This window comes from Pungitius pungitius, chromosome 20, assembly GCF_949316345.1.
Source record: "Pungitius pungitius chromosome 20, fPunPun2.1, whole genome shotgun sequence".
In the NCBI taxonomy this organism is placed as follows: Eukaryota; Metazoa; Chordata; class Actinopteri; order Perciformes; family Gasterosteidae; genus Pungitius; species Pungitius pungitius.
In genome coordinates, this window is record NC_084919.1 from 6551686 (window position 1) to 6569012 (window position 17327).

The window sequence follows — 17327 nt, forward strand, 5'->3', positions numbered from 1 at the left end:
CCTGTTCTGCAGTCCTTACACTGGAGAAAACATTCAAAAGCACTACAACGACCTCCAACTCCTTATGCAAAAGAGGGAGACAGTCAATGTTAACAATTATGAATGCTGAAGACAAGGTAGTTTTGAAATTACATTACCTATGCTCTTAATCTTTACAGTGGTTTTTTTTGCTACATAACTTTATAGAAATAACAATTATAAAAATAAGTAAATTACCCTGGGGTTTTGTATAAGTGCAGCTGTTTACAAAATAATATATATGCACATAAACAACCTGTCAAGACCTGTAAAAGTCTCTGGCGGTCTCACGGCGGTTAACACCCTGTGAAGTAAAACCGCTTCTTCATCAACAGGATCGTCCAGAAAAGGACATGTGATGTTCAAGAAAACACTTTGTTCTTTAAGGTAACAGATCTTATTTTGTTCATAATTGTCATTGGCTGGCTGTTGTCAGAGGGAGGAGCCTGTGAAAGAAACTCAAGTTTTCTTGAAGAAAACCTGCTCCCGACCAGGTTAGGTTCACAGGCTGTTTGTTACCATAGCAACTCACCCTGAGGTTTAGTTACTCACCCTGAGGTTTAGTTAATCTTCCTTTCTGAAACAGACAACCCAGAGTTTCCCTCATCTCAGGGTGAACAAACTGAGTTTCCACTAAACCAGCTTCTTGAAACGGACCCCTGAACTCAGCATTTCTAACAAACTTGTTCCAGCCCGACTTCATAATAAAATGTAAATCAAACGCTCGCTCACAAGAGATTGCAACAACAACTAGGCAGACAAAAACATAATCTCTTTATTTCCATGTGTCATTCCATAAACTCCCGACAGCCATACATCATCTTCACCCAAAATAAAATGTGCTTTTTGATTTAGAGAAACAAAAACATTCATTTGCTTTATATCGTTTATTTTGGCAAAGCAGTGACAGAAAGCGCCTGCATTCTTCGCTGATGGAAAACCAGCGGCAGAAAGCAAAAACACAGCCCCGGATGCGCTGCTGTTAGTGCGCGACTCTGGAGGATATTCAGTGTGATCCAATGTGTGGCTTATTCTCTGTGTAGCATGACATTAACAGGGCAACAGGTCGTGTGGGTCAGCCATAGTGTTGCCTGTGTGTATGTTCCTAATACTGCTGGCAGGGGGAAAGCTCATCCGTTAGTAGAAAAGTCTACAGTTGGATGACTGACACACGCGCGCACACACACACACACACACACAAAGATTCAGGCCTTTCAGGTCCTTGTCAAGCGTTTCTTCCACATTTGTAGTAATGTAGAAATTGCTGATTGCATTTCAAATAGTGAAACCCCCTAAAAAAACTAAACTAAACAAAAAAGAACACAATCAAAACCTAAAATCCAGCAGTTAAAAATAATGCAAAGAAAAATATGCAGGCCTGGAAAAAAAAAGAAAAAAAAAAGAAATGTCTTCTCAAATATTTTTCTGTGCCAAGCTTCAAGCAGTCTTTGTTCCCGGCCCGCCTGGGCTGCAGACAATGCGATACTCTAGTCCACCGTTAGACTTAAACAAAAAGAGCATGTTTTGTTACGCTTTGAACAAAATGTCATCGGCCTGATTGACCCCGTCCAAGTTCCCTCCGGGTTCAAAACTTAAAAGGTGGATCACGGACCGTCTTCATCTTCAAAGTTCATCCCTGCGACAGAAGTCAAAATGTTAGGAACGGCTGAACGAGACGAGCGGCATGCGAGAAACACCCATGCAAAAACAGAATCACATGCATTAAATGCATACGTTAGTGGGGGTTTTTTTGTCCACGTCTCACAGAAGATCAAACAGAACAGTTCGATTTTAGTGTTTTAATCAGTCAAATTGCGAAAGTATTCATGCTCTGGACAAACCAAACATGAGCCCTCATACGGCTGCTGTTTCAGCTTCTCTCATGTTTGAGTAAGCAAAACGACCATCACTTCCAAGGAAGGTTTTATTGAACCAATTTGGAGCAGCGTGGTTAAGAAAATAACTGGAGTAAACAGACAGCGAGTTGGTATGGTATGGAAGAAGCAAAAATAAAGTCAGAACAAGCAGCTAAACGCAGCACTGTTGTGATCTGTTGCCTGCTCCAAGCCACACCGTTTCACCTTTTCCACTGTGAGGAGATCGTGGGAGGAGGCGGGGGGGGGGGGGGCAGGGGGGAGGGGGGGAGAAGAAGTCACTTCCACCTGGACCACTGCTTGTCTTTGTCTGTTAAAGGCACATAAATCACTCCCATCAGGGGCTTCATTTTGGTGCTGCCGTCCTCCAACTTGTCGTACTGCTCCAGCATCTGGTTCCCCCCCGCCGGGCCGACGGGCAGAATCAGCCGGCCGCCGGGCTTCAACTGGTCCAGGAGCTGAGGGAGAAACCAGGAGAGTCAACGCCGTGACGACACAAAAAGGACTAAACCAACAGGCAACATACATTTTTACACACACACACGTTGCTGGGAAGTAAATTGCGGGTACTCAGAGAAGAGACTCACAGCTTGGGGGACATTGGGTGCCGCTGCACCAACGTGGATGGCATCATAAGGAGCTTCCTCGGTGTGGCCCATTCGCCCGTCTCCCACTGAAACACACACACACACACACACACACACACACACACACACACACACACACACACACACACACACACACACACACACACACACACACACACACACACACACACACACACACACACACACACACACACACACACACACACACACACGTCATCCTGCTTCATTTGTTCTTTCTGTCCACTTTGTATTACTCATTTAAGCATTACTGTGATGACAACTATTCTTTTAGGCAGTATCCAATGCTCTACATGTGTGTGTTTAATCTAGTTTAATTTGCTTGTTGATTATTTACTCTAAGAAAGGTCACAAAGAGAGTGTCGATTTGTGTGTTGGTTTTAAGAGCCCAAAGATGTAGAGCTTGATGATAACACTTAAACTATTTAACATTAACACAGAAGACTTCTAAATCTACAATTGATGTTTTGAAAAAAAAAATGTATGTCATAAAAATACAGCGAAAAAGCATCTTAGCGTCTTACTTTGAGATCGTTTGTGTTTATTTGAAAGTGTAGAAGCACAAAGCTCTTGTCTCCGCTTGGCAACTTAATGTTAAGTTATTAGCTTCATATTGTTAGTTTATTAAACTAATTAAAATTAGTAATCAAAGCACAAACAGTATATTGAGTCGCACATCTGAAAGCGGGCACTCACCGCGTCTACCGAGCTACTGTGAGTTTGGTTGCCCTCTAGACAGGCCGAGCTAAGAAGCGTCACACTGTGCATTGTTGAGTAATAACAGCTGACACTTCCACAACTCATAAGAACAAGAGCAAGACTCAACCTTACATCAAAAGACGTCTTACCTAATAGCTTGACTCTGCCCGATGTTATCAAACTGGGGTCATCTTTCTTCAAATTAGTTACAGAATCATCTACCAGCTCTTTGATATGATCAATTCCTATAACTTTCCCTTTTTCTCCGACCTGTAAAGCACAGAGGGAGCAACGGTGCTCAGCTCATACAAGGGCATCGCCACAACAGACAGGGTTCATCTCATTTCATGCCGACTGGTTGACAAGCTAATTGATCAGTTCAAATCCATCACAGATGCACACCGAAGAGATTGTATACGTCTACAGTCGCGCGTGGCTCACCATTCGTGCAAAGCAGGCGGACAGGATTCCACTGCCGGAGCCCACGTCCAAAGCTTTGGCTCCGTCATACAGCTGGTCGTGTAGAAGCTCCAGGGCGTAGGCGTGCTGGGTGGAGGGAGGGAGGTAAGCTTTACAACCCAAAAAAACTGTTTACAGCTGGGATTCACAGGACGCAGCAATGACTGGGAGTGTTTTGAAGTCATACCATGTGCGGGGCGCTGATGGTTGCTTGATAGCCTTTTGGTTGAAGAGAGATTTTTGTTAGTTCCTGACTGAGGTCAGGCTCCATTGAGAGTCCAGACGGTAATGCGATGCATGAATGGGGTGAGCAGACGTACCTATCGACTGTGGAGAGTCCATGTACGGATTACACCTAGAGAAATGGGCTCGGTCTGTGGCCAGCATGACTTCATAGACCTTGTCGGACTTAATAATTCCATTTTCTGGGGATGGAAAAGAGTTCATGTCACTGCGTATTATGGAAATAATGATTATAAACAACAGGTTGGAATGTATTACATTGTCTTGCAGCAGATGTAAAGGGAAATTCATTCAAACAAGGAAAGAGATAATTCAGCGATTTTAGGCATTACACAAACAATTACTACAATTTGTGGTACCCCTGGGGTAAAGCTCCAAATAGAAGTGTTCGTGTGCTTCGGAACAACACGTCATAACAGGTGCCTGCAGCAGCTAGGGCAACGACAGCCGGGCCTGCTCTCATTATCCTCCCCATCCATTGTCAGATCCATATGCAGTTTTAGGGTGTCCTACAAGTCAACCACGCAGGCTGCTAGAAGGACGTCTAATTTCGGAATTTAAAACAACCCGTACGATCAGACTCAAAAGGTGTTTTATGCTTGTTTATGAGCTTTCAGAATTCAAAATTCAAGCCCCTAAGAGATGCAGACAAACGTCGTGTTGCTGCAAGGCTTTTACACTAAGGATTCATCAACACATGACTGGGTGCTGAACTTTAAGGACTTGTGAAGCAGTCAAGGTTTAAAAACAAATAGGACTGGGTGAATTATTACTGCTTTCAGGTATGAGGTCTCCTCCGAAGGTCTATTATGGAATTGTTGGGAATTGATACACATCCTGTGACCTGCTTAAATCCAAATTATGCAAAAGGAAATGCATTTGCAAAATAGACAGACATCACAATGACCACTTTAATCGTACTTTTCGATGTGCAGCATTTTCTAAGCCTGCGTGACACAGCGTTTGCGTTTGGTAAGAAGCAACTGGGCCACGACTGTCCGCAAAATCTGCTGCAATGCTCCGCGGACTGCACAGAATATAAATAGCCCTGGTAGACACTTAATATCGAAACTTGACTCGCACACTTGGGTCTGAAAATGTCATCAAGTTGATTGTAACTCAGCTGTATGCAAGTCATCATGTCTGATCGGAGCTTGTACGCTGGTAGTGTAGATCAATCCCCGATGCCCATTCTTAATCACCCAATGCACATCATCTGACTGCAGAATTAAACATGTGGCTCTGATCGCATGGGCCACGGTGGACTTACTTGTGTGGAGTGCACACAACTTTGTCCGTGTCGTCCACGTGAGGGAACGACTCAATAGCAGCGGTCAATGGATGTGGGCAGAGCAGTTTGCGGCGGCGGTATCGCTAGCTACAACGTCCCAAATGACGCACATAGGGCTAAAAGGCTAAGTTAGCCTCACACAAAAATTAAGTTGCGAAACATTATGTGTAATTGATGTGATTCGCCTGTCGGGTGTTGTTGTGCAGCGACCGGTGGCATGCACGGCGCAAACGTGGTTTGTGAAAGGGTGGAGATTAGAGCGCGCGCCACAGAGGTTACTAGCGCGAGGTTAACAACAACATAGCTTAGCAACCAGCTAGCTAGCGTTAGCCTACCCCCCTGCGCGTACTCGACGCGGAACTAACGTTAAACACATAACGGGCGACCCGTCTGTAAAAGACGTCGCTGGCGCCGCCGTGGGGAAAACCAGTAGGACTTACTGCGGAGGTTGTTAACAAGCTCTGCGTGGCTAGCTCCTCCGGATTTCCAGGCCATTATTAAACACACTTTGCGGAGTAAGTAGACAGCAGCTGTCAGTGCCGCGCCTGCGCCGACCGTTTTCCCGAGGAAAGTGACAACCTCCGTAGCGGACGGTGGAGCGGCGGAGACAACACTTGGCATCCAAATACGTTTTACTAACACCCACCCTAAAGCACAACAGGGACATTTATTTGACCAAATAAATACTATTTGGTTTTAATGACAGCCTCAGCTAAGATTTATACAGGAAAGGTCACATCGATGACTGTTTCATCACAGTCGCAGTAATTTGGACGGTGGCCGGTAGGTGGAGTGCAACACAATTTAAATTATTTTATTTAAATGAATTAAGGAAAATATTAACATTATAAAATATACACATTTATGATTTAGTAGTTGATTAAATTTAAATTATGCATATATCATTTTAATTTTATAGTTAACAATAGTTCCACTTTCACGATTTTTATAAAGTAAAGTAACAAAAGAGAGAAACATACGAAACGGACAAAAAGCAAGCATATTTAAGATAGCTGTATAGGCTTTTTAGCTTCTATTCCTATTTATTAGGTAGGATTCAGCGAAAGTAGTTTCGAAAAGTAAATGATCAATACGTTCAGCTTCCGAAGAAACAAGCATCCACTTTGAATCAATTATTTGGTGTAGAAAATTATTTTATAATAGGTTCCATCCGACTTCATGAACGATGGGACGTGATAGAGGAAACCCAAGAAAATATTATCCCAAACGGAGTGTGCGAATAACGTGCGAAAAGTCGACTGATTTGATAGTTTGACCTTGCGCAGCCACCGTAGTTACGTACAAAGTAGCAGGCGGGCACGTTTCGGTTTGGCTCGTACATGCTAAGCTAACAACAGCAGTCTTTGATTTAATGTACAGTGTTTGAATCTTTAACTATGGAGAATATAAATGCCAAGTACGTTTCTCAGAAAATCAGTAAAACCAGATGGAGGCTAGTGTCGCATTCGTCTTTGCAGCAGCCAGATATCTTTGCGACTGGCTCGTGGGATAACGAGGTTGGCAAGTTGTCACTTTATTTCAACAATAATCAGAGTGCCGAATGTATTCAAACAATCTGTCAATTTTGCTCATCGACTTTCTTACACATACTGTAGCTGTCAAAAGATGATTCAAGACGTATTATGAATTGTACGGTGTTGGCCTGTAAGCAGCGCATTAAAACATGTTGGATTATCTTTAGAGAAGTAATGTTTTATTCGTTCTGTTGTATAACGTTACTACTAAAATATAAAGGCTGGATATGTGTGCAATTAGAGACAAATGGCTTAATGGTGAATTAAGACTTCTTTATATTCTGTTCGACGTCTCCTATACTTCCACATTGACAATGATAAAACTAATTCAACTGGGCTTAAATAAATGAGTGATGTGTATCTATTACAGATTAACAAGATTTCCTTTTGGTCCATTGGGAATCATGGATGTTCTGACATGGACGATGGATTTGAAGGAGACCCACAGCTTTTATGCGAATACAAGCATGATGGAGATGTTCTGGACCTTCAAGTAAGACACATGCTGAATAACATTCATGCCAATGTTTCAGCCTCAAACTGCTACTGATGTAAACAAAATAAAGTTGACCTGAAATTACTATATATATTATGTATTATATATATATATATAATACTTGGTCCAAAAAACTGATATATATATATATATATATATATATATATATATATATATATATATATATATATATATATATAATACTTGTCAAGACGTTTTTCCAGATCTAACTTTTTCTCTAGTCATCCCTAATCATCCCTAATTCATTTGAATTTTTTTGAATTTTTTATTTATTTGTTTGACGGAATACTGTACATAATGATAAAAGGTATTTGTTCCTGTCATTGTATTTTTTTTAAAGAGAACATAACAGTTGACGTTTTACAGCAATAACCAGATCTCACTTATTTATATGAAATCTCCAAACTTTATTCACTTTCTTTCAGTTTTTGGACCAAGACAGAATTGTCACAACATCGTCAACTGGAGCAGTCACCATTTTTCGCCTCCACCAAAACAGTCAGGTAGACACTGATAGTTATATCTTTCAGTTGCACTTAGATTCTAGACATTTAAAGCAGACCACGGGACAATAAATCATTATTATTATTATTATTACTGATTATTATTATTACATTTTCACTCTCTTTCACTTGGCACTTGTCATGGTGTTCCTGACACCATTTTACAAACACAAGATTTTATCAAAGGAAACAAAGCAAACTAACTGAAAAGAAGTTATAATATATACCCAGACACAATTGATAAATACAGATAGTACATCTTTAAGTCACAAGAATATATTATGTTAACAAAACCGGTCAACTTTAACAATATAAACATTTGAGCTGGTTCTGATGATCTGAGCAAGGGATAACTAGGGCGAGATAATCCAAGGTTTCTTTTACAGTGTATTTCTGAGGCCATCTTGTGAAAGTCTATAAAAATCCTAGAATAGTATGTCTTCAGCGTATGTGATTGATGTCTTTGTCAACTCTTATGACTAAAGTCACCACGGAAGACAAGGGAATGGCTGAACAACATGTTGCACTTCAAGGAAGTGAATGTTGGATTAAGTGCTAACAATTTAGTGACATTATCGATCAATTTTCAAATTGTTTTCTTTGTGGATGTGTAATTTGTCATAAAATGGAAACATCACAATGTCCAACAGTTAAAAAAATGTGCTGTGATAGAAGGATAAAAACAGTATTCACATTTGAGTATGGGGCAATTTGCAGATCTACTATCTGTAAGTAATCTTTTCAGCCATATTGTAGCCAATGTCATACTCTGCAATGTTAAAATTAATTTAGTTCTTTCAACATACCATTAATACTGTTCATGTAGATCATATAAATCATGTAGACCATGTAATCAGATGTAGCCATGTCATCTCTCCCTTGACTGCAGACAATATCAGTTTCTCAGCGCTGGCCAAGAGCTCATGGTTACCCTTGTGAAAACGCTCCATGTACTGGTGTCGTGTGCAGCAGTCCTGAGATTGTTACAGTTGGTGAAGATGGCAAAATCATCATCTTCCGAGCCGACCAGGAGGGAGTGAATCGAGTTATAGGTGAGTTTGAGATTACGCTGCCAAAGCCCCCCAGAATGACAATTCCAAGCAGAAGATTCAAGGCCGTGTGAGGTACAGAGAATAATGTGTTGTTGTTGTTGTCTTGTTGATGGTTTAATCTTGGACAGAGAACGCAGACAGCAGCACCATTCACGCTGTGACATATCTAAGGACGACAGAGATTTTGACGGTGAACTCCATTGGCCAACTCAAGCTGTGGGACTTCAGACAACAGAGCAACACACCGTCCCAGATTCTGTCCTTGTACGATCCCCACAGTTGTCTCCAAAAAAGACAGATCTGTAGATTTGGGAGTTTTATAAGCGGCTATGATACGTTGTTTTCCCTTTCAGGTCAGGGGATAGAGTCCCCCTGCACTGCGTTGACAGACATCCGAACCAGCAGCACATTGTTGCCACTGGGGGGCAGGACGGCATGCTCTGTGTCTGGGACGTGCGACAAGGCAGCACACCCTTCTCCCTCATGGAGGCCCACTCCTCTGAAAGTAAGATTTTATTGGGGGCAAATGTACAAATGAAATCTGATGTGGTTGTATATAATGTTTAATATCTGCCATGCCTTCTGATTGGTTTTATTTACGTTTTTCTTGGGTTTTCTGTCCAGTGTGGGAAGTTCACTTCCACCCAACCAATCCAGATCATCTGTTCACATGCTCAGAGGATGGTTCACTGCTGCACTGGGAGACGTCCACACCTTCAGACATGCCCTCCTTCTTACAAGGCAAATACAACTAATCTGTCTCCTTTTCTGTTCAACACCATTTTCCAAAGAAAAAACTGAGCAGCTGCAGAGAAAAAGCCTTTTAAAATACAACATAAAATCAAAATTGTATCATTATTTGCCAACAATGTCGACCTGATGTTTAATGTAAATATTATAAATGGTGGTTGAAAAGTTCAAATTTTCACGCGGGTCCTTTTTTCAACGAGGATATTCTAACATAATGCCCCTGCGAAAAATGATCAATGTGTGCAGCGTTTTTTTAGTTTACACAAGCGATTTTGATCTGTTTTTGATGTGGAATACACGATTACCTTATTCGGTGGCTGGCTGAGGCACAATTAAACATTGACATATTATTGATTTTATAGCTTCAAAATACTACTGATAATTATCTAAATTACCGTTCCATAATAAAGGTTTTAATGTAATGTTCTTATCATTATTTTCAAGGTGGCAGGAACAACAGCATGATTTCTCGCAGTGCGATGGCCCCAGCTGGAGGGAACCAGTCTCTCATCAACGCCTGGCTGAGTGGAGACTCCAGTAAAGGCCGTCTGGAGACAACTCACATGCTGCCCAGCCAGACACTGTCTGTCAACAGTTTGGATGTACTTGGACAATGTCTTGTCTGCGGGACTGACGGAGAAGCCATTTTTGTTAATAGACAGGTCCCAGTTTAAAAGAGTTGTACAGGACAACTTGTGGATGGAGATCTGTTTATTCTTCATCACCGGTTCAAGGGTTTTGTAGATAACTCCAAGGATTTCAATGATAAAACTTTTGTATGGATTTCATTTAAAACTGTTTGAATAAGTAAATAAAAGCAAATGTCTCATGAGGCTTTTTACTCTCTTGTTGTAAAAGTTTTTTTTTTTAGAAATGTACCCATGTTTTGAATTGATTTATTTTACGCTTATGTGTCCTTCAATGTTCTTGTTAAAGTTGATGAAAACAGCTGCTTGATTGAAATAGTTCTTACATCTATACTCACAAGTTACACTCCTCGTTTTATTGTGAAATCTACCGGAAGTGTGTGGTGTTTTTCTTTTAACATATTCCTGTTGTACTTGTCATTCAGACATCCCAGGAATTCAACAAGACCAGGGCCAGCCAGCTCACCATAACAGGGACATTTTATGTTATAATCACGTCATTAACACCGTGAAAGGTCAAGGAAATATCGTTTGCTGTCAAAATAGAAAAAGGCGGCACCTTCTGACGCGGGTAAGTTGCTGGACTGGCTAACAAGCTAAATGTAGCCCGTTGAGTTCCGAGCTAGCAGCTAACGTTAGCTAGCGCAACCTGTTGTTGAACTAGCCTAGCAGAAATGGATGCCTTAAACACAGGCCGCGAAGGGACTGCTTCGTCGCTTGATGTAACGTAAGGGGGGAATTGTGAGACCAGTTTGCCATTCACGGGGCTTAGGGGTGTATATGTGATGGAGGTATTTTAGTGAATGTGACAAACATTAATATTATTTATCACAACACGACAGCGTTAAGTTCTAGCTTGAAAGTAACCATCTGTTAGCCTGAGCTGCTAACTACGCTAGCAAGTGTACGTGATCCCTTTGTGAAAAACATAGTGTAAGTTAAGTACTTTTTCTTTTCAGATGCACTCTGTTTTTCTCAAATTTTTGAACTCCGACCTCATTTCACAGTGGAATGTCAAAACACTAACCACAACTTTTTTCAGTCATCTACTGAATACTGATCTACTGCCTCATAACAATCAAGACATAACCAATGTGTATCACATACTGTTTGCTAATGTTGTGTTTGGTTCACATAACATGTGTCTCGCATTGAAACTTACATTTCTGTTGGCAGCATGCAGATGTTAGAGACCTCTGCTACCCTGGACTGAATATCCTCTTCCTCCCTTACATCGTCATCATACATGCTCTTACATGAAGAGAGGGGAGAAACCCGAAGGATACAGACAGATGAGACCCAAGACATTTCCCACCAGCAACTACAGCGGCAACAGCCAACACATGCTGCAGGAAATAAGGAACAGTCTGCGCAATTTGTCCAAACCCTCGGACCCACCTAAAGTGGACATCGGAGGTGCTGGGAAAATGGTTTCTGAGGACCCAAGGCAACAAGGGCGCTCGGTCAATGGTAAAAACCCTCACCATAAGGCCCTGCAAGAGATCCGCAAATCCCTGCAGCCTTTTGCCAACGAGACCAGTACCTCAGGCCCCGAGGTGAACCAACACATGTCTGGCTTTGAAGAGGTGAGATGAGATGGGCCTCTGGGAATTTCGTTGTAACCATGACTGTTGAGAATTATTATTAAGAACAATCCCTTACTGCACCTGAGAATTATTTAAAAAATGAAAAGTATGCAAAGTATGCAACCAGTTTGTGAAGGTAACAATAGAGGAGCAGTTCCTCGAGGAGGCTGTTGCAGCATATTACGACACGCTGTGTGCAAGTCAGACACGACGTATCACGATTGGCTGTGAGGTATTTTCAGTTGGAACAAATAACAATTAATTAAATGTTGGGGGCAATGAATCTTTCCATTTTTTTCCACCACCATCAATTTGGGCTTTAAAAAAAGAACGTCTTTAGTCCATTTGCATGACTCTTGAAGACTAAAGTACATTGACCAGACGCTTAATATTATTGTGTTTTTTGATTCCTTTTTAAGCCAAGCAACAGTCGCAGTATGGGGGCAGTTATAGACTACATGGGTAAGGTGAGCTACCACGACGCAGTGTGGGAACAGATGGTTGTTGCCAACCCCAACACTACAGGTCTGAAAGTCCCAGGTACGTAACTGTCCACTGGGACCAAATGCTGGGTTTCCCCTTTCATTTTTCATCCCAGAAAAGGCGTGTTCATCCAATCTTGATATCTTGAATCTCGATTTGTTAAATGAATGACAATACATGCTGACAAAAAGAATGAGTCATTGCATGACACAATGGAAAAAATCAGGTTTATGTTGTGATTCATAGTGACTGTAATGGTACATGCAAGAAAAGACATGCATTACATTTTGTTGGAAACTAATGTTGGTATTAACAAGGTTCAAAATTTAGTTTTAGATACTTAGATTAAGTATTTGGCTACATTAGGCAGTACTACAGTGAATGGGTTTATTATCACCTCCATTGTTTTTTCTTTTATGTCTGTAGGCTCTTCTCATATCCAGCAGGCTGTGCTGAGGAGGCCGAGCTGGAAAGGTTCAAAGGAGTCGTTGGTGGCTCGACACGGTCCTCTCATGATGGATGGAATGATGTATCGCTCAGACAGCCCCGGACCTCCTCCCGCCTTCCCACAGGGTCACCCCGGCAACAGCCAGAGAGTCAATCCTCCACTGCCGCCGCAGGTGCGCAGTGTCACACCTCCACCAAACCGCAGTGCCATGCCTCCGGCGCCATCCTGGGACATCAACCCGTCAACCAAGCGCTACTCTGGCAACATGGATTACCTTTTACCGCGCATCTCTCCGGTACCCCAGGGGGCCTGGGCTGATGGGTACCAGTCATCAGCTCCTCAGAATCAACGAGGGATCAGCCCAGTGCCCATGGGCCACCAGCCCATCATAATGCAAAGCTCTGGGGGGAATAAGTTCACCTTCCCCTCCAGCTGGTCTCAGAATGGCTCCCCGCAGCCCGATTACATGGCGGGGGGCAGTAGACAGCCTCCTCCTCCTTACCCGGTTAACCAGAGCAGCCGGCACAGTCCCACTGACCAGCAGATGCAGTCCGGGGGACCTGCATCCTCCCCCTCTTACCTCAACGGTGGGAACATCCCTCAGTCCATGATGGTTCCCAGCCGGAACAGTCACAACCTGGACATGTATAACATAGGTCCTCCTCAGTCGTGGTCCCAGGCGCCTCTGAACCCCAACCAGCCCCAGTCTTCCTCCGGGAACCAGGATCTGTCCCCGTCGTGGCAGCACAACATACCAGTGCGCTCAAATTCCTTCAACAACCACCAGCTGAGCAGCCGACAGGGCCACCCATCCGGCTCCCAGCCTTCCGCCACCACAGTCACGGCCATCACGCAGGCGCCCATCCTGCAGCCGGTCAAAAGCATGCGCGTCCAGAAGCCCGAGTTGCACACCGCCGTTGCTCCCACGCACCCTCCGTGGATGCAGCAGGCTCCACCACCTCCCGCCGTGCCCGCTTACCAAGAGGCCCCAGCCCCTGTAACCCAGATCCCTGTCGTTGCAGAAGCCCCCAGCTACCAGGGCCCCCCTCCGCCTTATCCCAAGCATCTCCTCCAACAGCAAGCTGCGCCCGGACCTCCCGCCTACGACCCGGGGGCCAACAAGCTGGGCCCGGCCCGAGAGGAGGCGGCCCAAGAGGAGAGCGTCGACGGCCCCCGAGACAAGGCGGTGGAGAGCGTCACGGAGAAGGAGAAGAAGCAAATCACCACGTCGCCCGTTCCTGTCCGCCGCAACAAGAAAGACGAAGAGCCGAGAGGGGAGTCTGGAAGAGTCGCGCTCTACTCCCCCCAGGCCTTCAAGTTCTTCATGGAGCAACACGTGGAGAATATCCTGAAGAACCATCAGATGAGGATTCGGAGGAGGAAGCAGCTGGAAAGTGAAATGCAAAGGGTGAGAACGTCGTTCTGAATGGCTCCATTTCACAAGTGATGGCTTTCCCTCTCATTAAACTTTTACCTGCTGTCTTCCGTCTCTGCGGTGATGTCTTCTCATGCCGTAAATATTTCTTAGCTGTTCTTCCTCTTCTTTTTCTCTCCTTGCTGTCACTAACAGCTGATCTAAAAAGGTAAAGTTTTCTCTGCATCTGCACACGTCGGTCACCAAAGTAAGCTGTCCTCCAAAGACTGGTCTGTGTATTTATAATGCGCTGGATGCAGCATGTCGGCCTCCTTGGTTTAAGGAAACGCATGTTGCTTCATCTCACTCACCCTGTCGCCGCTCATGCACCTTTTGATGTGGACTAAAGTGATTAATTACTCATGTACTTTAAGACAATTGGTCGTTTGCACTGGTTTCCTTCTGTCGTCAGTAAATTACCGTGATGTCAGTTTAATTCTAACAAGGACTACGTGTTTATGCAACTTTTTATCCATTAAATATCCATTTTGAGTGAGGCCACTAAATCTCCTTTTCTGTCCGGTGCTCAGGTGGGATTGTCTTCAGAAGCTCAAGAGCAGATGCGTATGATGCTCTCCCAGAAGGAGTCTAACTACATCCGGCTAAAGCGAGCCAAGATGGATAAGTCCATGTTTAAAAGAATAAAGACCCTGGGCATCGGAGCCTTCGGTGAGGTATGTTTGGCCAGAAAGGAGGACACCGGAGCGCTGTACGCCATGAAAACGCTCCGCAAGAAGGACGTGCTGCTGAGAAACCAGGTGGCCCACGTCAAGGCGGAGAGGGACATCCTGGCCGAGGCGGACAACGAGTGGGTGGTGCGTCTCTACTACTCGTTCCAGGACAGGGACAACCTGTACTTTGTCATGGAGTACATTCCCGGCGGGGACATGATGAGCCTTCTCATCCGGCTCGGCATCTTCAAAGAAGAACTGGCCCAGTTCTACATCGCAGAGCTCACGTGCGCGGTGGAAAGCGTGCACAAGATGGGCTTCATCCACCGAGACATCAAGCCCGACAACATCCTCATAGACCGAGATGGACACATCAAGCTGACGGACTTCGGCCTCTGCACCGGCTTCCGCTGGACGCACGACTCCAAGTATTACCAGAGTGGTGAGTGTCACTTTTTAAATATCCCCTAATCCACATGGTGGATTAGGGGATGGGGGTCTCTCCTACAACATTATATTGATTAGAGCAAATGTGATGACAGCATCATTAGCGCTAACAATTTAGTGACATTATCGATCAATTTTCAAATTGTTTTCTTTGTGGATGTGTAATTTGTCATAAAATGGAAACATCACAATGTCCAACAGTTAAAAAAATGTGCTGTGAAAGAAGGATAAAAACAGTATTCACATTTGAGTATGGGGCAATTTGCAGATCTACTATCTGTAAGTAATCTTTTCAGCCATATTGTAGCCAATGTCATACTCTGCAATGTTAAAATTAATTTAGTTCTTTCAACATACCATTAATACTGTTCATGCCAACACATTATAGAAGGCATAAACAGTACTTAAATAGTTGATAGTTGTTTTACTGTAGACAAAATTATTAAGATTTACTGGCCATAGCTGTAAGAATTCTCCAAACATGACATGGATGGATGGACCCAGAATCAATTATGGATGCACTATGTAGTCAAATGTGTTCTTGGATACTTTGTGTGTATTATCCATTCTACAAGGAACACTTGTAAACTACTACACTATATATAAACAAATCATTTGCTTGCGTTAACAAATACGTGATCCAGTATTTGAAATGTGTTCACTACCGATTAGTAATATTGGTTATTATGAGGGATGACCTGTACGTTTGTTGTCGTTCCTCCCCAGGTGACCACGTGAGGCAGGACAGCATGGACTTCAGTAAGGAATGGGAAGATCCCACCAACTGCCGCTGCACGGACCGCCTGAAGCCTCTGGAGAGGAGGAAGGCCCGGCAGCACCAGCGCTGCTTGGCCCACTCGCTGGTCGGGACGCCAAACTACATAGCGCCAGAGGTGCTGCTCCGGACGGGTACAGTGGGATTTTACCTTTTACCTCATTCCAGAATCGAGTCTTAGCTCACTAAAATACGGAGAAGCACTTCTTAGGAAAATTGCTAAGACGCTATAAAACCCAAACGAGAGACGTCACCTCGAGCAGCAAAAATAACTTTTACACAGTCTGTTTGGTTGATTCAATACTATATATTGAATTCTTCTTGTATATTTTGTGCAATTTTATGAGTTTTTTGTGTGTATAAATGCTGCGGTAGTGAAACAAATGACATGACTTTATTTGTCCAGGATACACGCAGCTGTGTGATTGGTGGAGCGTCGGCGTCATCCTGTATGAAATGGTGGTCGGACAGCCTCCCTTCTTGGCGACCACGCCCCTGGAGACGCAGATGAAGGTACGTGAGGCGCCCGCCGGGTGAAGCGCGCCGCGCCTCCTCGTTTCTCACTGTCGCCTCTGCTTCCGAATCGCCAGGTGATAAACTGGAAGAACATGCTGCAGATTCCGCCGCCGGCCAAGCTGAGCCCCGAGGCGTCCGACCTCATCGTCAACCTCTGCCGCAGCCCCGAGGACCGCCTCGGCAAAGACGGCGTGGACGAGATCAAGGCTCACCCCTTCTTCAAGGACACCGACTTCTCCAGCGACCTGCGGCAGCAGGCGGCGCCGTACGTGCCCACCATCGCCCACTCCACGGACACCTCCAACTTTGACCCCGTGGACCCGGAGAAGCTGCGGAGCGGCGACGGCGACGGCGAGGACAACCTCAACGACACGCTGAACGGCTGGTTCCGCAACGGCAAGCACCCCGAGCACGCCTTCTACGAGTTCACCTTCCGCCGCTTCTTCGACGACAACGGCCACCCCTACAGCTGCCCCAAGCCCATCGAGTACGGGGGCTACGACGGGGACGAGGCGGCCCCCGAGGGCCCGGAGGAGGCCAGCAGGGACCTGGTGTACGTGTAGCGGGCGCACGGCGAGCACAGTGACACACTTTATCCGATTAGTTCACACTACACGTGAAAGGAATAGTCGGGGGGGGAGGGGGGGAGAATGATCTTATTTACTGTCGTGGAAAGTTAGAAGTGAAGCTGCAGTGAGCTCACTGCGCTTGGGGGGGGGGGGGGGGGGGGGGGCTTTGTTGCTCCGCCCTGCTTCCGGTCATTAGGTTGTGCA

The 17327-nt window shown here is 44.5% G+C and overlaps 3 protein-coding genes across 4 annotated transcripts; 2 read left to right on the plus strand and 1 right to left on the minus strand.

Annotated features, from left to right (window-relative positions):
* Nucleotides 1-769: 769 nt before the first annotated feature.
* Nucleotides 770-5953, minus strand: pcmt (protein-L-isoaspartate (D-aspartate) O-methyltransferase). 2 transcript variants are annotated; one of them, XR_005114200.2, is made up of 8 exons: nucleotides 5651-5953; nucleotides 3997-4101; nucleotides 3864-3895; nucleotides 3659-3763; nucleotides 3367-3487; nucleotides 2480-2565; nucleotides 2100-2350; nucleotides 770-1654 (listed from the first exon to the last, which is right to left on the minus strand). XR_005114200.2 is itself a non-coding variant. In XM_037449889.2 (8 exons), the coding sequence occupies exons 1-8, from the start codon at nucleotides 5829-5831 to the stop codon at nucleotides 1642-1644; spliced, it is 813 nt and encodes a 270-aa protein (XP_037305786.1). In that variant the 5' UTR covers nucleotides 5832-5952; the 3' UTR covers nucleotides 770-1641. The 2 variants fall into 2 exon arrangements, 1 of the variants encoding a protein (XP_037305786.1); XM_037449889.2 differs by having other exon boundaries at nucleotides 2181-2350; nucleotides 5651-5952.
* Nucleotides 5954-6481: 528 nt separating this feature from the next.
* On the plus strand, nucleotides 6482-10411 carry nup43 (nucleoporin 43). Its single transcript, XM_037448701.2, has 8 exons — nucleotides 6482-6727; nucleotides 7116-7238; nucleotides 7688-7765; nucleotides 8655-8817; nucleotides 8946-9081; nucleotides 9171-9322; nucleotides 9442-9558; nucleotides 10012-10411. Exons 1-8 carry the CDS (start codon nucleotides 6608-6610, stop codon nucleotides 10239-10241), a joined length of 1119 nt encoding a protein of 372 aa, XP_037304598.2. The 5' UTR covers nucleotides 6482-6607; the 3' UTR covers nucleotides 10242-10411.
* A 101-nt stretch (nucleotides 10412-10512) lies between these two features.
* lats1 (large tumor suppressor kinase 1) lies at nucleotides 10513-17184 on the plus strand. The gene is made up of 8 exons (XM_037448700.2): nucleotides 10513-10785; nucleotides 11391-11800; nucleotides 12220-12340; nucleotides 12710-14139; nucleotides 14676-15258; nucleotides 15990-16172; nucleotides 16445-16551; nucleotides 16629-17184. Exons 2-8 carry the CDS (start codon nucleotides 11471-11473, stop codon nucleotides 17115-17117), a joined length of 3243 nt encoding a protein of 1080 aa, XP_037304597.2. The 5' UTR covers nucleotides 10513-10785; nucleotides 11391-11470; the 3' UTR covers nucleotides 17118-17184.
* Nucleotides 17185-17327: the final 143 nt, after the last annotated feature.